Source organism: Capricornis sumatraensis, chromosome 3, assembly GCF_032405125.1.
Source record: "Capricornis sumatraensis isolate serow.1 chromosome 3, serow.2, whole genome shotgun sequence".
In the NCBI taxonomy this organism is placed as follows: Eukaryota; Metazoa; Chordata; class Mammalia; order Artiodactyla; family Bovidae; genus Capricornis; species Capricornis sumatraensis.
This window is the reverse complement of record NC_091071.1, coordinates 180,325,713-180,350,713: the sequence shown is the minus strand read 5'-3', so window position 1 is coordinate 180,350,713 and position 25,001 is coordinate 180,325,713. Positions and strand designations below refer to the sequence as shown.

Genomic DNA, 25,001 nt, shown 5'->3' with positions numbered 1-25,001 from the left:
GTGGCTGTCGGCTCCTCTGGGCAGTCTGCCCGGGTGTCTGCTGAGGGTCCTCGAACCTGCCCGTGGCAGACACCCTGCAGGGGAGGCGCCCTCCTGAGCCAGGTAGAGAGAGGGAAGGGGATCACGGCTCCCATGGGGGAGGCACAGAGTGTCCACAGGAGCGCCGCCCCACCCCATGCCTGCCCCTAGGGGGTCACAAAACGCCGACCTAGCACCCGAGGTCCTGATGGCTCTGGGCTGCCCGCCAGGCTGCAGCAGGTGTGGCCCGGCCTGCCTCAGTTGTAGAACACCTCGTCCTCCTCCTCGGAGGGCAGGCCGCCGTCCCCGGAGCAGAGGGGGCCCTGCGGTCTGGCCCCCCCCCCCCCTCGGGCCCCAGGGCCCCTGGGAGCTGCGGCCGGAGCTGCCGTCCAGGGCTAGGGGGCTCGTCAGGGGAGGGCCAGCCGTGGGGGGAGGAGAAGGCCAGAAGACGGTCATCCTGCAAGCGGACACTCAGAAGGCTGTCCTGGAGACAGACGCTCCCCAGGTCTGCAAAAGCAGTGGGAGGTGGGGGTGAGGATGGAGCAGGGAAGCCCTGCCCCTCGCCCTCCTGGGGTAGGCGGCAGGGGCCGGCGGCGGAGGGCCTGCCTCGGAACCCAGCTTCATCAGCACCAAGCTGTGTGGCCTAGGTCATGTCACGGAACCTCTGAGGCCTTTTCTCCCTGGGTGATGGTGTGGTGTCGGCAGTGAGCAGAATGGCTAACAACAGACTCTGGAGCCAGCCTGCTGGCCTCAAATCCTTCTGTGCTCTGAGAACTGGGCTGGCCAGTGCTCTCCCCAGGCCTCTGGCCCTCCCCGCACTCATGTCAGGCGGAGGAGCACATAGGGGGTGTGCGAGCTCCACCCAGGACCCAGGCTCCCTGAAGCCCTCAGGGGTAACCAGGGGGTCTACAAGGGTGACTGATGTTGCCTGAGGTTGAGGTTCAGAGCCTGAGGCCTCAGTTTCCCTTACTTGTGAAATGGAGATAATAGCCGCCCTGCTTCTCAGAGCGTCACAGGATAAATGGAAGCAACGCGTGTAAAGCGTGCGGCACAGTGAGCGCTGGATTCACGGTGTCTGCCACCTATTTACCGACATCTCTGTCCCTCATCTAACCCATCGCCTACCTCTCTATCTATCATTCTCCCCTTTATGCTCATGGCGCTCCCGGGCAACGGGCAGGGCAAGGATCACCAGCCCCCCTTTTCAGGTGAAGAAAACCTAAGGCTGAGGGTCTGCGGGGCTGCTCTGAGGTCCCAGGGCACAGGTAGCAGAGCAAGCCTGCACGCTGGCCCCACGGCATCCCACCCCGGCCCCACGGCATCCCACCCCGGCCCCACAGCATCCCACCCTGGCCCCCGGGCTGTACCCTGGAGCTGCAGGACGTCCGCGGGGCTGCTCTCCGGGCCCAGCTCTCCATCGTCCAGCGAGGACCAGGCGCTCAGTGTGGCCTCCGTGATGGCAAACTGCTCGGCAACCCCTGTGGGGACGGACCAGGTTCAGCAGGGGCGCAGAGGCTGCAGATGGGCGGGCGCCACATGCTGGCTCTCGAGGCTGCCCATCTGTGGCCCCGGGGATCGGAGTTCCCATCAATGCCCCCGCACTCAGCACTGTGATTCCCTGCCCAGACCAGTGGTAAAGACCCCGCCTGCCAATGCAGGAGGCATAAGAGACGCAGGTTCAAACCCTGGGTCAGAAAGACACCCCCTGGAGAAGGAAATGGCAACCCACTCAGTATTCTTGCCTGGAAAATCCCATGGACAGAGGAGCCTGGCGGGCTACAGTCCACGGGGTCACAGAGAGCTGGACACGACTGAACCGACTGAGCGTGCAGACAACCCGCAGGGGGGACCCCGGGGTCTCTCAGGACCAGACCCAGCCAGTCCGTCCCCCACCCCCGCCCCTGCTGACCTGCGGCAAAGCGGGCCTCCCACAGCTCGTCTGGAAGGCGGTGGTAATGCTCGTCGTTGTCGGCAGGGGGCAGCTCCCACCCCGCCCGCTGGGCACTCCAGCCCTTCCACTCGATGAGGTGGGCCACGCGGCCGCGGGCCATGGCCGTGGGCTTTGGGATGTGGTCCCTGGTGCTCTGCGCCACTCCTGCGGAGACTGAGGGCGGCTGAGCCAGCCCCAGCCCCAAGAGCCGAGCCCTCCCAGCACCTCCAGCCGGTCCAGTGGCCTGCCCCCCATGTCCCTCCAGAGCCGTGTCCTCAGAGTCCCACCCGCAGTGCCTGTACCCACCTCACTCCTCACGCCCCGCCTGCCCACAGCCTCCCACACCCCGAGGTCCCCTTGCACAGACGCCCCCACTCCCCCGCAGGCCCCACGCCCTGCCAGCAGCCTGCTCCCGGCAGTGCTCCTGCCCACCTGGCCCTTCTCCTCCAGACCTCCCACACCCCTTGCTCCCTTCTGGCCAAGTTCACACCCTTTTGCTCAAGGAGATTCACTCATGGACCCTTCAAGACCCACCAGCTGTCCCTTCCTCCAGCAGTTAACAAGCCAGGGGACAGCATCTTCTGTGCCTAGACACTGCCTGCTCTTCCCAGGGTGAGACCTGCAGCAGGCAGGGAAGGCTTCCTGGAAGAGGTGGCTGGAGGCAGGCTTTGAAGGCAGTTTGGGTTGGATAAAAAGAGGCAAGGTTGGAGGCTATTTCAGAGATAAGAAGAGGATGAAGGCATAGAAGAGTCAGGCGTGGTTCCAGGACCACCAGGGGCAAGCCGCGGGGCAACACTGGGAACAGGGTGGCAGAAGAGTCTGGGAAGCTCAACAAGGCCCAGACTGGGGGTGGACCAGCCCTCTCCTGTCAACGGCACCGTGACAAGCAGGAGGGCAGCGCAGGGCGGACCTGCCATTGAGGAAGAATGTCCTCACTGGAGGACTTAGGGCCAAGGGTAGGCTTTAGGGGCCACTGAAGGGAGTCAGTGAGGACCCAGACAGCATGGGGAGATGCGGAGCAGGGGCTGGCGGGGGGGTGCTCTTGGGAGCAGGCCAGCTGGATGAGCAGGCTGATGGACAGAACGTTGTCAAGGATGATCCCCGGTGTCTCCTCCAGCCCAGGCTGAGAACATGGATCTGCGGGTCACTGGTCCCAGAAAGCAGGACATGAGGGAAAGCAACATTTAAGGAAGAGAGGCGACTCCTCTGGTGGTCCAGTGGCTAAGCCTCCACATTCCCAAGGCAGGGGGCCCAGGTTCAACCCCCAGTCAGGGAACTAGATCTCACGGGCAACAGCTGAGCTTCGTCATGATCCAGCTAAGAACTGGCGCAGCCAAGCAGACAGACAGACGCATAATGAAAAATAATTCAGAAAAGCTGATGTTGACTTGCTTTAGGAAAAGAGCAGACGGAAGAAAGGAAGGCATCCATGAAGGAAGCTGAGACAAAACTCTGGGAGAATGGGAAAGACGAAGGTCGGAAAGGTTGGGGAGCGCTGGCAGCCGGAGGAGGTTTCCGGAGCGGGTGGTTCAGTGTCCCCCGAGGGGCAGGTGAGGCGGAGGGAGACGATTTCGGGTGCAGGAAAAGCGGGGCAACTTCGGGGGTCTGCGAGGGGCTGAGGATGTAGCAGCCTGTGAGCAGAGCCGGCTGAGCAGAGCCCCGAAGGCCGCGCCGGGGCGACCACCCCCTGCTGCTGCGGGCGCCACGGAGCACACCTGTGCTCACACCTGCGCCCTCGGGAGCCTTGCCCTCGGTTGACGGGAACTGCCTCACCCAGAGAGGCCTGGGAGCTGGGAGTCCTCCCGAGTGGCAGCCGACACTGACGGATGGAGGAGCCGTGTGAAGTCAGCCCCGGCCTCAGAGCCTCGGGTTCTGTGGGTCAGGCTGGGAGAGAGGAAACCTGCAAGCCACCCTCCGCCGAGCCCCGCCCCTGCCCCGCCCCTGCCCCTGCCCAGAGCCCCGCCCCTGCCCCTGCCCAGAGCCCCGCCCAGAGCCCCGCCCTGCCCTGCCTTGAGCCCCGCCCCTGCCCTGCCCTGCCCTGCTCCCCTCGCTCCCTGAAGGGTGCTTTCCAGAACAACCCCTCGGTGAAGCCCCAGCACAGTGCCCCTCTCGGCTCTGCTTCTAAGGAACCCATCACAAATTGGCTGCTTTCATCTGCTGCAGAGAGGCAGGGAGACCACCGGGGAGACACCCACAACTTCAGGAGAACCCAGCAACTGAACGCCCCCGAGGGGCAGGGGGTTAACCCCCAAGTCCTGCGGAGTCCCGCACGGAGCCCGGAGCCCGGCGTTTAGAAAACTCTTGCGTCCAACAGGAATGCAGCCCCTCCGGCTGCAATTCCGCTCTGACCTTCCCGCCGCCAGTGGCTACGGGACACGGTGAGGATTCCCAGGGCAGGAGGGGGCAGCCGGAGCTCACCCACGAGGGACGAGGTGGCCAGGGCTGCCACGCTGTAGTTGCTGGAGCAGGACCTGGAGTCGGACAGGTAGCCGTGGGTGGTCTGGAAGCATGTCTGTAGGAAGGGGAGGGGTGAGCGAGGGGGTGAACCGGCCAGATGACCCCCCACCCCTCCCACCCCACTACCCACGCTCCCCAGGTCCTGGGCGGTCCTGCCAACCCCCACAGGACCCTCCCCAGCCCTGTGTCCATCAGACCCCCCAGGGCTGGCAGCGCTGTGTGCCCAAGCTGGGCCCACAGAGCGAGGGCGACAGTGTCAGCTGGGGCTGGCCAGACTGCGGGAGGGGCGAGTGCACTCACCTGCCAAGGATCCCAGCAGAAACCCATCTGTTTGTCCTGAAACAAGAGGAGAAAAAGGAGCAGGCAGGGCCTGGCAGGCTGTGCCGGCAGAGGGCACGGCTCCTGCAGCCCCAGGGGGCGGTACTCCCTGACTGAGCCGGCCTCTGCCTGCTCCTGGAGCATGCCCTCCTGTCCCCTTGGCGCGCAGAGAGAAGCAGGTGGGTGCGGGGCAGCCGTGACTCTGCAGGAGAGGCAGGGGCGTGGGGGACGGAGCAGGCCTGGGCTCAGGCTGTGACTGCCGTTTCTCCTGTGCATCCCTGGACTAGGCACCTAACATCCCAGAGTCTTAGTCTGCGCCTCTGTAAGATGGGACAGTGACGTTCATCTCACAGGGCGTGGGGAAGCATAAACGGCATAACGTAGGCAAAGGGCCGGGCACAATGCTGAGCACGTGGTGTGCGGGCTCTCTCCCTCTCTCTCTCCCTCTCCCTCTCTCTCTCTCTCTCTATATATATATATATATATATACATACACACACACACACACATACATGCCAATTCTTTACCACTGGGCTTCCCAGGTGGCTCAGTGGCAAAGAATCCGCCTGCCAACACAATAGAGATGCAGGTTCAATCACTGGGTCAGGAAGGTCCCCTGAAGGAGGGCATGGCAACCCACTCCAGTATTCTTGCCTGGGAAATCCCACAGATGGAGGAGCCTGGCAGGCTATGGTCCATGGTGTCAAAAAGAGTCACATATGACTTACAGATTAAACAACATAATTACGTGCTAAGTAGCTTCAGTCATGTCCGACTCTGTGACCCTATGGACTGTAGCCCACCAGGCTCCTCTGTCCATGGAATTCTCCAGGCAAGAGTACTGGAGTGGGTCGCCATGCCCTTCTCCAGAGGAATCTTTCAGACCCAGGGATCAAACCCACGTCTCTTACGTCTACTTGTATTGGTAAGCAGGTTCTTTACCACTAGCACCACTTGGGAATCGTGTGTGTGTGTGTGTGTGTGTGTGTGTGTACATTTGTTTATGATATACATATCATATATATATATATGTGATAGATATATCAACTTGTGAGTTCAGGCCACAGCTTCTGGGGCAAAGGTCAAAATTCTGCGCCAGGTTTGAGGCCCCTGGCAAGTTCGGCCTGATCTGTCTGAATGAACTGAGAACTCATTCCTTCACTCCCCAGTCCGCAGTGCAGGCAGCCAAGGAGTCGTGGGCTCATAACAGGACATCTTCTCTACAGGACTGAGTGAATCTGGGTGGGAGGCCCTTCATGATGGGACTCTTATCTATATAGACCAGGTTCTGCCTGGATGCCCCGCTCCATTCAGAGCTTCATCAGCTGAATACAACCCTGGGTGGCCTGACCCTGCAGGAAGAAGCCAGGCCCGGCAGGGAGAGAAGGAGGCTAAAACAGTTTCTGCTTCCAGAGCACAGCCCAGGAACCAGGAGGACGAAGCACGACCAATTACCTTTCCAGTGACATGGTCTGAAGCCACGACAGAGGGCAAGTCTGGGTTCACGGGGTCCGTGCCCTGGGGCATGGGGCAGTCCTTGTGGGCACTTGTGAGCAAATCTGGAAAAAAGGAAGACACGAGGAACTTAGACAAGCCCAGAGCTCTATTATTACGAAGCCCATTCAAGCCAGCTCTGAGAGATGACGCTACTTAATTATTACATCATTTCATCGAAAACAGACTCGGGGACTTCCCTGGTGGTCCATGGTTAAGAATCTGCCTTGCCATGCAGGGGATGTGAGTTCAATCCCTGATAACAGAACTAAAATCCCACACACCCTGGAGTAACTAAGCTGACGCAGTACAGCGAAAGATCCCGCGTGCTGCAAGTGAGACCCGACACAGCCAAATAAATAAAATGTTTAAAAAGAAAAAGAAAACAGACTCAGGCCCACAGCAGGTGAGGAGTCCAGCCAGATCCCACCAGCGGGATTTCGCTGCCCTCTCCTTGTTACTCCATTTTTACTAACTCCAGTCCTCCAGCGATTGCTTGACCTCACGGAGACCCCCAATCCATCTGTTCGCCTGTCTTTCATAAGACACTCATGTCCCCACTTCCCTCCTGGCCCAGCTAAGACTCCTTGGCATATCCTTAAAGGTCTCCTTTGCAGATGCCCTTGACTCGCCTCTCTTAACTCTGTTTTGGCCTAACCCTCCGTCCACTTTGTGGGGACCCTCAGAGCTGCTGGCTGCCAGGGAAAGTCACGGGCATCAAGTGAAATTGGTGTCCGCCAGTCTACCCAGAGAAGGCAATGGCACCCCACTCCAGTACTCTTGCCTGCAAAACCCCATGGAAGGAGCAGCCTGGTGGGCTGCAGTCCATGGGGTCGCTAAGAGTCGGACACGACTGAAGTGACTTAGCAGCAGCAGCAGTCTACCCAGGGATCCCTCTACGTGTCTGATTCCTGCGAGTTTGCATCCTGTGAGGCTGACTGCTTGGTCCTCTTTCATTCTCGAACTTTCACAGGGACACCCCTGCGGGTCCCTGCACCCTGCTGCCGGCTGCTCTCCAGCTCTCGGTGCGATCCAGGAGCCTTCGGCAGGTGTCACCCATCCTCTCCGCCTCGAATCTCTGCCCCGCCACACGCCACACCGTCTGCTTTCCCTCTTGTGACAAAGGAAGGACTGTCCCCTAGTCCAAGCCCAGCCCGTCCACCGGGGTCTCGTGCCTGCCCTCCCCCGGGGCTCCGTGCTCTCTTTCCCATGTTGTCCGAATTTCTCTCCCCAGAGTCGGCCCATCAGTGTGGCTGCGCTGCCTCTGGGCTCAGGGACTCTTGCCGGCATTGCCTCTCCTGTCTCCTGCCACGTGGGGTCCCCTCACCACTGGGCTGGCCCCCAGCCCCTCCCGTCCTGACAACCCAAGGCTCTCCACCCTTGGAAGACACTCTCCCAGCCCCTGTCCCTCCGCTCCTTGCTCACGCCTCTGCCCCCAACTTAGAGCTGTGTCCAGCCTCTACTCCCCGTCTTCTCCTGTTCTCCTGCACCGGTTCCAGCCAGCCTTCCTTGAGACAGCCCTTGGCAAGTGTCCAGAAAGCTCAGAGGGATCCTCCGGCCCATCCTCAGCGGCCCCCCAGCAGGCACGAGGGTGCCCCTCCTCCAGCCGCACCCTCTCCTGACCCCCCCACCTCCACAGCCGCTCCTCTTTCTCCTCCTCTGCTCAACCCCAGAGCCGACCCACCGCCCATCCCGGGCCCCTTCTCACCTCCCTTCTCCCCTCTCCCAGGAGGTCTCACCCCTGCGGCTGACACCCACATTTATGCCTCCAGCCCCGACTCTTTGCTGGAGCTCCTGACTGAATTTCCAGCTCCCTACATGGTTGCCCACTAGGCATCTCAAGCAAACGCAGGCAAAACGGAACTTGCAAACCACAATCCATCTTCCTTCCCCAGCTTTAGAAAACGATGTCATGGTCCACCCAGCTGTCCCAACGACAAACCCAGGCACTTTCTTGGAGTCCTGCTTCCCCAGCTCTTCCCACCAACCCCATCCATCAACCAGCAAGTCTCCCTAGCCCTCTCTCTGACCTCTGCCCCAGATTTAGCCCTCTCCATCAGCACCGCTGCTCCAGCCTTGCCCCATGAGAGCTGTCACCTCCTCCACCAGCAGCCTCCTCCCTCCCCTGCTGGGCCATCCACTCTCCACCAGCATCACGGGGACGTCACACCCCCGGTCAGGCTGTCTCTGTCTGCCCGGCTCCCTCCCTTCCATCACCTTAGGGACAGAGCCAGCCCCAGCCTCGCGGCCTGGGGGCCTCCAGCCGGCCCGCTCTGACCGCAGTCCCCAGCCCGCGCCCGCGCCCGCTGTCCTGGGCACTCCGCTCCGTGCTGCTCCTCAAATGGCCAGGCCTGCTCTTCGTCCTTGCTGTCCCCCCCGTGCCTGGAACACCCGTTCCCCAGATCCTCTGGAACCTCATCATCCAGCGCTCAGCTCAAGAGAAGCCGTCCCTGGCCACCTCCCTGTCCCCATGCCAGCCACCAGTCACCCCCCACAGTCATCACCCTGGTATCTGTGCTTATTTAAGGTCCAGCGTCTCCCCCTACAACAAATGTGAGCGCCGCGAGGGTGGAGACCCTGGCGGCTCTGCTTGAGGCTCTGCGTCCACAGCACCTGCACTTAGTGGGGGCTCTGTAAACACCTGGGGGATGCCTTCTACCGTCTGGTAAAAGTACTTCTGTGCGGGAGGGCAGGGATCGGCCCACCACTGCCGAATTATCAGGGCCTACCACATCCTAGGTTCACAGTCGTTGCTGAGGGATTGCCCACCTTGAACCAAGCAACTAGAATTGCTGGACTGAATCCTTGGTCTAACTAAGAGGAATCCTCCAGTCCCCCAGGATGACAGGGAACACTCTTACCATTCATTCGATTAATGTGGTTACTTACTCTTCTATTCACTGAACGGTATTAGCTGAGCAACTACTCTGTACCACCCACTGTTCTGAGTACTAGAGACAGTGGTGAAGCCTGGGCTTCCCTGGTGACTCAGATGGTGAAGAATCTGCCCACAATGTGGGAGACCTGAGTTCGATCCTGAGGTCAGGAAGATCCCCTGGAAAAGGGAGTGACTACTCACTCCAGTATTCTTGCCTGGAGAATTCCATGAACTGAGGAGCCTGGTGGGCTACAGTGCATGGGGTCACAAAGAGTTGGACACGACTGAGCAACTAACACTTTTACTTTCTCTCACTGGTGGTTAGAACTCTGCGCCGCCACTGCAAGGGGCGTGGGTTTGATCCCTGGCTGGGGAACTAAGATCACATACATTGTGCAGCATGATCCAAAAAAAAGAGAGATGATTTCTCTACCCTCGTGGAGCTGACATTCTAGTGAGACAGACTATTAACCCAGAACTCACAAGCTCTGAGAGCTGCTCAGAGCTGGGGTCTGGGTATCCAGAAAAGTCCAGTTATATGAAGAGCTGTAGCCTGGTCATTCATTCATTCACCCATGTAGCCATTTATTCCTTCAGCCACTGAGCACCCATCTCCTGGACGTCTGCACTGTGCAGGCACCTGGGGACCGAGGTGGGATCAGCTCTGTCCCTGCCCTCAGGGAGCTCACAGCTACATGCAGGAAGCCCCGCAAAGCCCTCACTCAAAGCCAAGGCTGAGCGGCAGGAAGTCCTCACCTGAGGACGGCTGTTCTCTTCACCCTCCTGTCCCGGCGTGATTGCAGAGTCCTCACCGTGGCCTGGAGAGGAGGCTCCGTGCTCAGCTTGGCAGGTGAGGAAACCCAGGGCAGGTGGGGGAGCCACAGCCCCAGGCACAAGGCCCGCCGAGGGCAGTCGGGACCTGAACCCTGCGGGTCTGATGCCGAGGCTCCTCCTCTCGCAAAGCACAGGAGCTGTGATGATTTTCGGCGGGGGCTGGGGGCTGCATGGTAGCGCTGATGGGGCAGCTGGCCAGGAGGGGCTGTCTGGAGGTGGACGGTTTGGGTGGGCGCAGGGATGGTGGGGAGAGGAGGAGTGAGGCGGGCGGGGAGGGGGGGGTGCGGCGGGCGGGGAGGGGGGGGCGAGGCGGGTGGGGAGGGGGGGGCGGTGAGGCGGGCGGGGAGGGGGGGTGGGGGGGGTGAGGGGGGGTGAGGCGGGCGGGGAGGCGGGGGGGTGCGGCGGGCGGGGACGGGGGGGCGAGGCGGGTGGGGGGGGGCGGTGAGGCGGGCGGAGAGGGGGGTGAGCGGGGGGGTGAGGTGGGCGGGGAGGGGGGGTGAGGCGGGCGGAGAGGGGGGGGTGAGCGGGGGGTGAGGGGGGTGAGGCGGGCGGGGAGGGGGGGTGAGCGGGGGGTGAGGGGGGTGAGGCGGGCGGGGAGTGGGGGTGAGGCCGGCTGGGCTTGCGCCCAGCCCGGAGTCGAAGGAGCGGTCTGGGGCGATGCCTACAGAGGCTCCCCTCCCTGCCTCCCCTCCCAGCCTCCACCGTCCTGCCCTGGGCAGCGGCTCCCGTCACCCTTTCTGGCTGGGGGCCGCCTGGACAGAAGCAGACGAACGGATGGCGTGGACACAGACGCGGCTTCCGGGAGGAGGCGGAGGCCAGAGAGGGTCTGAGGCTGGAGATGGGAGGCGCCAGGCCACCCCAAAGGCAGGGCTGGGCGGAGGAGAGTGGGCAGAACCGGAGACGCAGAGATCGGGGTTAACGAGGAGGGGAAGCAGGCAGGGGAGGCTGTGGGCGCCCCACGCAGCCCCCAGACCCCGTGGACCCCCGTCTGCTTCTGTTGCCCACAGTCCCCGCCCCGCGGGCTGGGCTTCCACCAGGCAGCTCCTGAGGCGCAACTGGGCTGCAACTAGCCAAGAAGCGATGTTGCTCCCAGCGAAGTGGCCCTCGCCCGTGACTGGAGGGGCGGGGCCCCAGGTACTTTATTTCGGGCGGGAGAACTCCGAGCGTCCCTCTCATCCCCGGTGCAATCAGCCTGAAACCACCCCTGCGGGACGACGGCGCCCTCTCCCGGCTGCGTCTCCTGCGCCCGCTCTCTCCGCTTCACAGCTTGCCTCTGGAAGGTTCCCTTCACATTCCAGTCGCTCGCAAATCCCAGTTTCAGGAGCTGCCCTGAAGACAGCTGGCTGAGGCTCTGCTGCCAGACTGTCCAGTTCAAATCCCTTTATTCCCGTGGGCCCTGTACAAGCGACTCCACCTCTCCTAGCCTCCACTTCCATATCTGTAAAACGGGCAACTGAGGGAGATGGTTCTAGTTCCTCGGGAATTGTCTACTAGGATCCAAAACTGAGGCCCAGGAGGCTTTGAGGGCCTGCTTTTGAAGAAAACCACTCAGAAGGTGGACGCGGGGTGGGGCGGGGCGGACACCCTCTAGAGTCAAAGCGGCTGAAACCAGCTCTGCCGCCCCAGCCGTCAACCCCCTCCTGACTCTTGTTGCTCACCCACTCAGACGTGTCCGACTCTTTCGGACCCCATGGACTGCAGCACACCAGGCTTCCCTGTCCTTCACTGTCTCCCGGAGCCTGCTCAACTCATGTCCATGGAGTCAGTGACGCCATCCAACCGTCTCATCCTCTGTCGTCCCCTTCTCCTCCTGCCCCCAATCTTTCCCAGCATCAGAGTCTTTTCCAAGGAGTCAGCTCTTCACATCGGGTGGCCAAAGTATTGGAGCTTCAGCATCAGTCCTTCCAATGAACACCCAGGACTGATCTCCTTTAGGATGGACTGGTTGGATCTCCTTGCAGTCCAAGGGACTCTCAGGAGTCTTTAGCACCACAGTTTGAAAGCATCAGTTCTTTGGCACTCCACATTCTTTATGGAGAATCATGTAAAGAATGAAAACCACACCCATACATGACTACTGGAAAAACCATAGCTTTGACTGTATGGACCTTTGTCGGCAAAGTGATTATCTCTGCTTTTGCATATGCTGTGTAGGTTTGTCATAGTTCTCCCCCTCCCACCCCACCCCAAGGAGCAAGTGTCTTCTGACCCTACCCGTTTCTCCCCACAGGCTGAAAGAGGGGATGTCAGGGACTCACTTGCAGAGATCTGGGAGGCCTGCAAAGGAGAGGCCACCACTTCACCTGCCCACTTCACCCCTCCCTGCTTGGATGTCCATAACTGGGGCAGGGGCAGCCTGCCCTCCCACCTCCAGTAAGGCAAGGCTTGTGTTATCACGGGCCCGGCAGACACAGAGAAAGGGGCCAGGTGTGAGGCCTGCTGGTGCCCCTAAGAGGGCCGCTTGCAGGCAATGGGACCCCAGCCCCAAGAGGCTGGAAGGTGGACCACTATAGGGGGAAAAGAGAGTTGAGCAGGGGATGAAGAGGTCAGAGCAGACCAGGTCTTCCATGATGGGCCCACCCCCTCCCACTGCCGTGGGCTCGGAGAATCTCCCGTGCTAACCTGGGAGACCCTGGCTGCCACCCACCCCTAGTCCTTCTCTGCCCCTCACTCCAGGCGTTCCTGCCTCGGATCCTGTGCGCCGGCTGTTCTTTCCTCCACCTGGGACTCTCTCCCTGAGTACACGGTTCACACCTCACTCCGCCCAGGTCTCTGCTCAGATGCTACAACCCCAGTGCGGCCTCCGCAGCCATCTCATCTAACAGGACGCCCGCGCCTCTCCAGCCCCTCACCCTGTTTTACACCCGTCACTCCACAAAGCGTGTGTCTGTTTCCTTCTTCATGGATTCCCCTAGAACACACGCTCTGGGAGGGCTGGGACTCTGCCTGTTTTATTTGCCACAGTGGCCCTAGCGCCTGCCCAGGGCCTGGCACATTGTAGGTGCTCGTTAAATATTCGATGTAAGAAGGAAGGAATGAACATTTGGGTGCCAACTGCACAGAGGAGTCACCCGTGAGCCAGGGCTAGCCGAGGGAGACTGTTAGAGCTCCAGGTAGATACAAACACAAAACGGTCTCTGCCCCATTTTTTCTCAAGGTTTTTGGGCCGACTCCAGCATGCTGCAGGAGAATGGGACCCAAAGGAGAGAGAGGCCAGCAGAGCAAAGAGCAGACTATGACCCTTGGTACGGCCAGCCAAGCGCCAAAGAATTGATGCTTTCAAACTGTGGTGCTGGAGAAGACTCTTGAGAGTCCCTTGGAATACAAGATCAAACCAGTCCATCCTAAAGGAAATCAGTCTTGAATATTCACAGAAGGACTGATGCTGAAGCTGAAACTCCAAATCTTTGGCCACGTGATGCGAAGAGCTGACTCATTGGAAAACACTCTGATGTTGGGAAAGATTGAAGGTGGGAGAAGAAGGGGACGACAGAGGATGAGATGGTTGTATGGCATACTGACTCGATGGACATGAGTTGAGCAAGCTCTGGGAGTTGGTGAAGGACAGGGAAGCCTGGTGTGTTGCAGTCCACGGGGCCACAAAGAGTCAGATATAACTTAGCAACAGAACAACAAGCCTCGGCCACAGGGGATGAGGGGAGGGTGAGATGGGACGGGAGAGCAAAGTGCCATCCGAGCTGGATGGACTGGACTCGTGTCCAGAAGAGGCGAGAGGGTTCTGTGATCTGCCCGGAAGGTGTTACGGGCTGGCAGGTCGGGGCGGCTCGGTGAGGCTGTCTGGGGCAGGGACGAGAGAACGGACAGTGGGGTCGGGTGAAGCTCCAGCCCTGGATCCAGAGCTCAGTGATCCGGGAACTAGGAGCAGGGGGCAGTGCAGGGCCGTGAGGACGGGGCTGTGTGCGCCTGGAGCACGCAACGCACTGTGCTCCTTACCCGCACCTCTGGCCGTGTGACCCTGGGCAGATCTTGCGCCTCACTGGGCTTCAGACTTTCCAGTGTACAGACGCCATGTTCCAGGCCCTTCAGAGTTGGTGTTCAAACCAGGTGGGGGACGGGGGGGAACCTTCAGTGGGTCAAGCAAGCAATTTCCTTGGTCATATTTTAAAAGAATGAAACAGAATGGCGTAGAACAGAAAATGTCAGAACCCACTGCACAATCAGGCTAAGCCTTATTTCGTGAAGCCTCTTTTGAATTGCAAAGACACCCGTGTGTGCACAGTAAGGATTTTCTATGTGTGTGTCCTGGGTTATGATACAAAGCACACTTATTCTTATGGGTCCAGTCAAAAAAGTTTGAAAGTTGCCCTCTGAGGGTTCCTGCACGCACCAGCCGGGGCCTCCAAGGTGCAGGCCGGGTGACACTGGCTACCGGCTGCCCCAGGAGCTCCTGAGGGGGCAGGGCTCCCTCCAGGCCCCGGCCCGTCGCCGGAAGCTGTTTGGAAACTGGGGCCACAGAGCGGGAACAAGGAGGGATGGCAGGTGGTGCTGAAGCCTGGAGGAGACGGGCTCGGACACGACTGCCCACGCGGCACAGACCTGGACCCCAGCTCCCAGCCCCTCCCCAGCTTCCCTGCCACCCAGCTCAGGAGGGCTGCAGGCACCTCTGCCAAAGCCGCCTTCTCCCCCTGAGGACTCTGGCCCCATGATGTCACAGGTTGGTTGCCATGGAGACATCAGGTAATGAACCAGCCCCAGGGGAAATCACAGGCTGCTCTTCACCCAGCTGGGACCAGCGGCCACGTCACCACAGACAACTGGAAAAGCACAGCGTTTCATGCAGGCGGGGGCTGGGGGACAGCCTGCAGAGACCCCCAGCCTGCGCTCCTGGGGGCGCCTTCCTCTCCCACGGGAGCCGTGGGGCACCCGCTCTTTCCCAGTGCACAGCCCACTCCCCTGAACCCGGGTCTGAGGTCCCTTCTCTGACTGCCCCTCCACCACAGGCCAGGCGCAGAACAGGCCCGGGTCACTGTGGCAGCAGGGCCTCCTGACCCTGCAGGGCAGCGCCGTCCTCTCCTTCCGTCCCCCCACGCCCTGCCTCCACCAGAGCTGCTCAGCGCGCCAAGGATGCCCCCTGCCTTCCCACACCGGCTCCTCAGTCCGCCAGGTCCAGCCACCCAGGCAGCTACTCCCAATGCTTCACCCTCTTGCGGTAAAGCTCCCACACGGGTCCTCTCCACTCGTGCCTGGGGTGAGGCTGCCATGTAACCCCCCAGACTCCTCTCTTGGCCTTCCAGCCCCTGAGCTGGGCCTTGGCACCCCTAGCCATCAGTCAGTGCCTGCCGTCTGCCCGGGTCCCACGCCCTGGGGGGCATGCGGGTCCCAGGCTTCACCCTGCTCCCACTCAGCGGCCCAGCGAGGGTGAAGCTCCTCTCGAAACACAGGATCTGAGATGCAGCCAAGGCCTGAAGTCCCTTGTGACGCCCTCCCTGGACTGTCTCAGGGCTCCCCCATGCGTCTCGGGTCCCCCGGGCTGAGTGCATGGGGCGGACCACGGCCACGTGACATGTCCAGCTCCAGACTTGCCCTGGACACAGCATGGCGGGCACGGCCTTCCCCCCATGGGCCTGCCCTGCGCGCGAATCCCGGCCCCTCACTCCCTGAGCTGGTGCGACTACGCGACAAGAGCCCAACTTCCCTGAACACCCTGATCTAGCCTCACCTCCTCCAGCAGCCTGCCTAGATCAGCCTCAGCTGCATTAGGCCGTTACCTTACCAGCAGCCCTACGCGGCATAGTCCGGGGTACAGTGATTTCCTTACACTGTTGACTGAACACCTCCTCCGCTAGGCCTTGCCATCCATTGTCTCCCATTTTATCTTAACAGCAACCCTGCAGGGAATTCCCTGATGGTCCAGAGGTTAGGACTCAGTGCTTCCACTGCCGGCGGCCCAGGCTCATCCCTGGTCAGAGAACTAAGATCCTGCAAGCCGGGTGGCTGAAAGAGAGAGTCAGAAAGGGAAACAGCCGCTCCGCAAACGCCATGGCGCCCATCTCCAGGCCGGTTCAGAAAAGGCAGAGGAACCGGGGAGAGAGAGCCAGAGAGGGGACAGCCGCTCTGCAGACTAGGCACCATGACGCCCATTTTCAAGCTGGTTTTAGAAAAGGCAGAGGAACCAGAGAAATTGCCAACATCCGCTGGATTATGGAAAAAGCAAGAGAGTTCCAGAAACACATCTACTTCTGCTTTATTCACTAGGCCAAAGCCTTTGACTGTGTGGATCACAATAAACTGTGGAAAATTCTTCAAGAGATGGGAATACCAGACCACCTGACCTGCCTCTTGAGAAACCTATATGCAGGTCAGGAAGCAACAGTTATAACGGGACATGGAACAACAGACTGGTTCCAAATAGGAAAAGGAGTCCATCAAGGCTGTATATTGTCACCCTGCTTATTTAACTTCTATGCAGAGTACATCATGAGAAACGCTGGGCTGGAGGAAGCACAAGCTAGAATCAAGATTGCCAGGAGAAATATCAATCACCTCAGATATGCAGATGACACCACCCTTATGGCAGAAAGTGAAGAGGAACTAAAAAGCCTCTTGATGAAAGTGAAAAAGGAGAGTGAAAAATTTGGCTTAAAGCTCAACATTCAGAAAATGAAGATCATGGCATCTGGTCCCATCACTTCATGGGAAATAGATGGGGAAACAGTGGAAACAGTGTCAGACTTTATTTGGGGGTGCTCCAAAATCACTACAGATGGTGATTGCAGCCATGAAATTAAAAGACGCTTACTCCTTGGAAGGAAAGTTATGACCAACCTAGATAGCATATTAAAAAGCAGAGACATTACTTTGCCGCCAAAGGTCCATCTAGTCAAGGCTATGGTTTTTCCAGTGCTCATGTATGGATGTGAGAGTTGGACTGTGAAGGAAGCTGAGCACCGAAGAACTGACGCTTTTGAACTGTGGTGTTGGAGAAGACTCTTGAGAGTCCCTTGGACTGCAAGGAGATCCAGCCAGTCCATTCTAAAGGAGATCAGTCCTGGGTGTTCATTGGAAGGAGTGATACTAAAGCTGAAGCTCCAGTACTTTGACCACCTCATGTGAAGAGCTGACTCATTGGAAAAGACTCTGATGCTGGCAGGGATTGGGGGCAGGAGGAGAAGGGGATGACTGAGGATGAGATGGCTGGATGGCATCACCAACTCGATGGACATGAGTTTGAGTAAACTCCAGGAGTTGGTGATGGACAGGGAGGCCTGGCGTGCTTCGGTTCATGGGGTCGCAAAGAGTCGGCCACGACTGAGCAACTGAACTGAACGCCCATTTACTTCGCTGGTGGCTCAGACAGTAAACCGTCTGCCTACAATGCAGGAGCTCCCTGAGTCAGGAATATCTCTTGGAGGAGGAAATGGCAACGCACTCCAGCAGTCTTGCCTGGAGAATCTCCTTGGACAGAGGAGCCTAGCAGGGTACAGTCCATGGGGTCTCAAAGAGTCGAACACAGCTGAGTGACTTCACTCACTCACTCACTCACTCACACCCATTTTACATATGGGGAAACTGAGGCTCAGAGAGGTTAAGGGCACCTACTAGTAAGTGGCAGAAATGGGGCTCAAACCTGGGCCAGTCAGACCCCAGAGCTTGTGCTTTGCCTGCTGACGAGCGCTGAGCTCCTGAGAGGTCCTCAGGCTGTTTGTCCAAGGTGGTGTCTCCCGCCTCAGACTGTGAGCTTCTAAAGGGCAAGGCCCCATCCACCCCTTCCCCAGTCTCCCCACGGTGCCCAGAGGGACTCTGCTCTTGGGCCTGGGGGTGCTGGGGATGGGGGGGTCACAGTCAGGGGTCAGAGCACTGTGGGTGGGGGGGTGGGGGGTCGCCGTCAGGGGTCAGAGCACTGGGCGTGCAAGGGGTGCTCCAGTCGGCCCCTTAGAGCTTGCAGCCCCTCCCAGGCATCGTCAGATGCTTGACCTTCCAGAAGGAACTCCCCGGTCTCACAACTCACCGCTCCCAGGGCACTGGACCCAGGGTGGGGCCAGGAGGGTGACGGGTGGTCTGGAGCAGTGGGCAGGGGCAGGCAGAGAGTTTCACCCCAGGGGCAGGAGATGGGCCCAGAGAGACCTGGACCTGGAGAGAGGCGGGCAGACACCGCGGGTGCCAGCAAAGCCAAAGCGAATGCCGACACGGGCGTGTCTCCAGAGTTGACTGCCTCAAGCGCGGGCTGCATGCTCAGTACCCCTCTCCTAGTGTGCCGGGGGCCAGCGTGAGGAACTCCGCCCATGGCAAAGGTCATGAGGAAGGAGGCTTGGCATACGCAAAGGCGTGATCAAGCCTCAGGAAACCCCCTGTTCCCGAGCATCTACCCCCAAACCAGAGTCTACCTACTTTACTGTGTCATGCTCTCGCCGACACCTCTGACTTTACGGGGGGCTCTCCCCCATAACCGGCTCTCTCGGAGAAGGAGTAAACATGCAGCTCCAAGGCAATAAAAATTCCTGGGCGTGACAAGAGTGTTTCAGCTCACGGACTGCTCTGAAGGTTATCTAGCCCGCCTGTATAGGTTCGTCCGGCCACATGTGATTGTTTACAGCCTCCCAATCTGAGAGGCACGAGATGTTTTAGACTTACTAAAGGCAAATTCTTTTGGAAAATTGTCAGTATAGTGGGTTGGTTAGGAATTATATTGGTGAAGGGTTTTTCATTTGTTGTCCCAATAATTGCTGCTAATTCCCTGCCCTGGGTGGGACAAGGGTGTCTCAGGTCAAACCTCTCTGCTGGCAAACTAGCTTGTGTGACAGGATTATCCATACTCCTGCCACTACGCACATGAGTGTTTACTACCTCTCAACCATAAACAGCACAGAGAGTTTTGGAGTATTTTGAGACTCTTAATTAGCATAGGGCTTTTCTCATTGTTGAGTCAATGATTGCCGCCTGGTCTCCATATCCTTAGGCACCTGGGAATATATTAATCAATGTATTTGGAATATAGAAAAGGAAATATAGTAGTTTTTTATGTTAGCAATACTAGACTTTTTGAGTTAACGGATTTTCTCTTTCATAATAGATCACTGTACTTTGTTATAAATCACTGTGTCCTTGCTATGTAAAAATGTCACTTTATCACTATCTTAAGACTAAATAGATCTTAAGGGGAACATTGGTGAAAGGATTTTCATGTGTTGGGCTGATGTTTGCTGCTAAATCTCCATGTTCCCTGCCCTTATAATGAATATAACTAGCATATAGGAGAAATAAGCATTAACCTTTAAGCATATAGGAGAAATAAGTATTAACCTTTAAGCATATAGGAGAAATAAGTATTAACCTTTAAGATTAATCATGTGAACCTTGGGTTAAATAAATTCCTTTCTTGATTGTAACTCGCTACACCCTCACCCTATAGGAATGCAACTTTATTTGGAGGGTGATGCCTGGTTTAAGAAAAAACACCCTTGGAAAAAATAAGTTTTTTGGTTATCAGAAAGAAAGGGTCATAAAACATCAGCAGGTCTCATGGCCAGAAGATGATGTAAAACCCCTAAGACTTTTTTTTATACATTTATGTGAAGCACCTGATTTTGATAAAGGTCAGGACTGCTGACCCCTGCGTGGCTCTGTATTCATCCCTATGTGTAACAAAAGGTATATAAGCAAATCCAAAAATAAAGAAATCGGATCAGTTTCCGGGAAGACTGATTCCCTCTTGTCGTTCTTTTCTGCTCCCCGTTTTTCTGGCTGAATTCCCATCTGGAGCATGGGTGCCCTCCAAGTCTACTTACTTGCCCCGGTTTTCAAGCCCACGCGAGAAGGAGCCCAAGGAGGGGCACCTTCCGATATTCAAGTGGCACCGGTGGCCCAACGTAGATGGTGCAAACTCCTTGTCTTGGAATTTTATTGGTATCCCACGTAAACCAAGTTATTCAGCCTCTTTTTCTCTCCTATTTTCTGGCCAAATTCCCATCTGGTACATGGGTACCCACCAAGCCTGCTAATTTTGCCTGGGCTTCTAAGATCGGACCAGGTGGGCCTCAGTGCCTCCTCTCCTTCAGGAGAACGGGAAGACGCCTGCGGCCTACGTAGGTGGTGATTGGTATTCCATGTAAACCAAGTTATTCGACCTCTTTTTCTCTGCTAATTTTCTAATCCCTCTCTATCTGTAATTAAATCAGTTTTTTCCAAGGACGCCGACTCCATCCCCATCTTCAAATCACCCTGGATCCACCGGGGCTGGACCCCGGCACCAGCGGGGTCCCGAGAAAGCAACAGGCAGGCGTTCTGTGCTCAGGCTCCACGATCAGGCAGTCCTGGATTCATATCCTACCTCTCTGGTCCTGCCTGTGTGACCTCAGCCAAGACCCTACCCATGTCTGAGCCCTACGCCCCCCTTCCGGGGTTGAATGGGGTCTAACAAGGTCAGGAGAGTGATGCCTCAGCCAGCTCAGGATAAGCACTCAAGACAACACAAAGCAGCTCTGAGGAAAGGCATTTGGTGCCTCCATCTGGGCCCAATCACTTTCCCCACGTCCTCAACCCCTCAGTGTGTCTTTTCCTGCAAGGCTGGATGTTGCTCAAAGCCCCTGTAGCTTCCCCTTTCCCAGCCAAGAGGGTCTGGATTAGCTTCTGCACAGAAGGATAATAACAAAAATTAAAAACTGAAGTGACAGCTAACACTTAAAGGGCTTGCTACATGCCAGGTAGTGGTCTGAGTGCTCTATATGAAGTCATTTAATCCCCTCCTAGTATCCCTGGTGGCTCAGCTGGTAAAGAAGCCTCCTGTAATGCAGGAGACCTGGGTTCAATCCCTGGGTTTGGAAGGTCACTGGAGAAGGGAATGGCAACCCACTCCAGTGTTCTTGCCTGGAGAATTCCATAGATTGGAGAGCCTGGCGGGCTACAGTCCATGAGGTCGCAAAGAGCTGGACACGACTGAGCAACTATCACTTTCACTTTCAGTACCCCTAAGACATCCATAGCAGTATCATTCCCATTTTAGAGATGAGAACACTGAGATACATACACAGGGTTAAGTAACTTGCAGAGGTGGCAGAGCAGGCTGGCCGGCTCCAGAGTTCACACTCCTACCCTCTCAGGGCTGGCTCGAGGGGCTAACTGCTGCCCAGGGCTGGGCGGGGTGGCTCTCCCAGCTGTGGCCCGAAGCCTGGGCTTTGGCTGGGCGGCTGCAGTCGCCTGCGGGCCCTGGGTGGCTGTGGGCAGCAGAAGGATGCGGCTTCGCCCGGCTTCGGGCTGCGAGTTTGGCACGTGGAGTGCGGGGGCTGCTGTGGAGACTCCCAGGGCGTCCCAGGTGGCGCCAGTGGTAAAGAGTCCGCCTGCCAACGCAGGAGACATTAAGAGACACGGATTCAATTCCTGGGTGGGGAACATCCCCTGGAGGAGGGCATGGCTGCCCACTCCAGTGTTCCTGCCTGGAGAATCCCGTGGACAGAGGAGCCTGGAGGGCTACAACCTGTACGGTTGCACAGAGTCAGACACGACTGAGTGACTCAGCACGTGGAGACTCAGAGGCTCTTGGAATCCAGGGGCCGGGGGCTGGAAGGAGCAGGCCAGGCCAGCCCTGGGTCCAACGGCCGGCTGTGTGGCACAGAGAACAAGGGCACGGGTGCCGAAGCCAGCATGACCGCGTTCAAGGCTCGCTTCTGCTCTTTCTTAACCACGCAGCCCCAGACTCTGTTTCCCTGCCTGTAAAATGCGGGCTGTGCTAGTACAGACCCCAGACTGGCGAGTTGAGCCTGGAACGTTCCCACCAGCCCCTGGTGAGCCGCGCGCACTCTGGGAGGAGCAGGGACAGCTAGGGGGGCAGGTGGCCTCCACTCAGGGGTTCAGACCCCCAGAGCCAGAGTAATGGGACGATGGGTGTCCTCTGCTCAAGGGGGCTCACGCTTTCTGTACCTGCATCCAACTTGCCTGCGGGCATGTTGGCACTGGGAGTGGGCAGACCCCGTCAGGAGGGCACAAGGTCAGGATATACAACGAGGAGCCCAAACCACTGCAGGAAGGGCGCCGACCTCAGGGTGCCCCCACAGAGGGCACGGCAGAGGGCCCACCAGCTACGGGGGCGTCAGAGGGCCCGAGCCCCCGCCCCAGTCCTGACGGCACCGCCCTGGTCTGCGGCTGACGGGCAAGTCTCCTGGGGCTGGGCCTCCGGTGCCTGGCACAGGACGGCCGAGTGTGCAGGAGGACCACAGGAAAGGGGACCCCGGGACCCCAACACCAGGGGCCTGCACAGCCTGCCGGGCTTCTGCAGACACACCAAGAGCCTGCTGGCTCCAAAGAAACTTAAGTACTCTCCACTCTAAATAGTACCTTCCCCTCTGGCCAGGCTGGAGGCCCAGAGCAGATGCTCTGCTGGGCTCACCGGCTCTAGGCACACAGTGTGTACACAGTGGCTGGCACACAGTAGGGGTCAGGCTGACGTCAGCTTCATGAATGAATGAAAGAACCTCACACAGCCCAGCCCCCACACACGATCCCACCCTCCTGAGACATCCTGAGCCACTTACCTGAACCCTGGGGGCCTGGTGAGCAGAGGCCCCAGGCAGCGCCCCTTACCCCGCCCCTCAATTCCCAGGGCAGGCCCCCTGGAGCCCACCCAGCCCCTGCCCAAGGCCTGGTTACCCCTCCACACCTGAGGAAGGGCTGGGGTGCGGGATGCGGCGGCGGCCCCCCAAGGCTGTGCCTGGGGTCAGTGGGTTTGGCTTCATACCGCAGAGTGGGAGCCAGGGTCTGGCCCCCCTCACCTCAGCCCTGCTGCTCCCGCTGCGGGGTGAAGGGACCCGGCGCAGCCTCCAACACCTGCCCACCCCTTCCCTGCCCACCCCACGGCCCCCCAGAGCGGCTCCCGGGGCTCCCTGCTCCACCCCGGGGACAGCCAGGGGTCAGACACCAGCAGGCAGCAGAGAGCCGGGCAGAGACACAGGCCGTGGCTTCCCGGGGGCCCGGCCGCCTGTCCCCACCTGTCCCGCACCAGGCTGGGGGGGTGAGGCGCCGGCAGGAGGGGCGGGGCCTTCTTTAGGCCCTGTTCTTCCCGCTAACGCCTGCCGCGGGTGTTCAGTCTGAAGACAGGGAGTGGGGTACGCGGACAGCGGTGGGCCCTGTGTCTCGGTGGGGGGGGCGTGGGAACGAGGGTCGGCTTGCGCCGCTAGTGCCCCGAGTCACTCCGGAGAGGCCGGGGGCGCCAGACGCTCCGTGTCCCCCGCCCCAGGCAGGGGTGTGCGGCCGCCGGGAAGGGAGAGAGCCGGCTCCCGCCGCCTGCTGGGGTGCAGATGCAGGCGGGGCCCCGCGTCTCCCAGGGCGCCGGTGGGGTGCGGCCGCCGGGAAGGGCAGGTGGTTCCCCCCGCCCCCGCCCAGGCTCCTCAGAGCGGCCGAGGGGCTGCGCGCGACCCGGCGCGGGGCCCCTTCCCCCCGGCACGGCCCGGGCCCCCTCACCTCGCGACACGCAGGAGCCCATCACGGGGCCACGGGGCCGGGCCGCCGGGCGCTCATGTCTCCGCGGGCGCGGGGCCCACGCGCGGCGCCGGCGCGGACGAGCGGGGAGGGGTCGGGCCCGCGGCTCCCGCCGCCGCCCGGGCGTCCGGATCGCGCCGCCCGCTAGCCTGGCACCGCCCCGCCGCGGTCAGCGCGGCCGAGCCCCGGCGGCCCGCGCACCTGTGGCCGCGCGGCGGGGGCGGCGCTGAGCGCGGAGGCGAAGCGGGCGGTGGGGCCCCCGGGGCGCGGGGTGAAAGGCAGGGACGGGCGGCGGGGGCGGGGAGGCTCCAGCATCCGGCCAGCCGGGCGCCGCGCAGAGCCGGCAGTGAACCGCTTTGCAGGGAAGAAACGGAGGCGGTCACGGGCCTTGCCCAGGGCTCCTGTGAGCCCGTCAGCCCCTCACTGGGGGTCGATGGGCCAGGCCGGGGATGTAGACGGTGGGGATGGTGAGCCGGGAGGTCAGGGTCGGGGCCTGCGGTCCCCTCGGGCGCCTGAGGGCGGGTGACCGGGGCCCCTCTAATCACTCACCCTCACCCTCTCACATGCCCACCCGTGAGTGCACGTGCGCACAGTTGCACGTGTGAACATATGCTTCACCCACACGCTCACCACCGCACACACCCACATTCACACACGCATTCACGCACACTCGCATTCACACTCACCCGCATTCACACACACCCGCATTCACACACACCCGAATTCAAACACACTAGCATTCACACTCACCCGCATTCACACACACTCGCATTCACACACACTCGCATTCACACGTACTCGCATTCACACGTACTCGCATTCACACTCACCCGCATTCAAACACACCCGCATTCACACACACTCGCATTCACACTCACCCGCATTCACACACTCGCATTCACACACCCGCATTCACACACACCCGCATTCACACTCACCCGCATTCACACGCAGTCGCATTCACTCACCCGCATTCACACACACCCGCATTCACACACACCCGCATTCACACACACCCGCATTCACACTCACCCGCATTCACACGCAGTCGCATACACTCACCCGCATTCACTCACCCGCATTCACACACACCCGAATTCACACACACTCGCATTCACACACACCCGCATTCACGCACACTCGCATTCACACACACTCACATTCACACATACCCGCATTCAAACACACCCGCATTCACACACACCCGAATTCACACACACCCGCATTCACACACACTCGCATTCACACTCACCCGCATTCACGCGTACTCGCATTCACACACACCCACATTCACACACACCCGAATTCAAACACACTCGCATTCACACTCACCCGCATTCACACACACCCGCATTCACACACACTCGCATTCACACTCACCCGCATTCACACACACTCGCATTCACACACACCCGCATTCACGCGTACTCGCATTCACACTCACCCGCATTCACACACACCCGCATTCACACACACCCGCATTCACACTCACCCGCATTCACACGCAGTCGCATTCACTCACCCGCATTCACACACACCCGCATTCACGCGTACTCGCATTCACACTCACCCGCATTCACACACACCCGCATTCACACACACCCGCATTCACACACACTCGCATTCACACTCACCCGCATTCCC

At 59.4% G+C, this 25,001-nt stretch overlaps 1 protein-coding gene across 1 annotated transcript; it reads right to left on the bottom strand.

Annotated features, from left to right (window-relative positions):
• Window positions 1-275: 275 nt before the first annotated feature.
• FAM131C (family with sequence similarity 131 member C) lies at window positions 276-21,828 on the bottom strand. Its single transcript, XM_068968530.1, is given in 12 exon segments — window positions 276-362; window positions 365-525; window positions 1,386-1,496; window positions 1,928-2,113; window positions 4,367-4,460; window positions 4,706-4,741; window positions 6,179-6,282; window positions 12,188-12,206; window positions 14,278-14,393; window positions 17,552-17,711; window positions 20,979-21,223; window positions 21,804-21,828. Coding segments are annotated over 12 exon segments (1,344 nt in total).
• Between the last annotated feature and the right edge of the window lie 3,173 nt (window positions 21,829-25,001).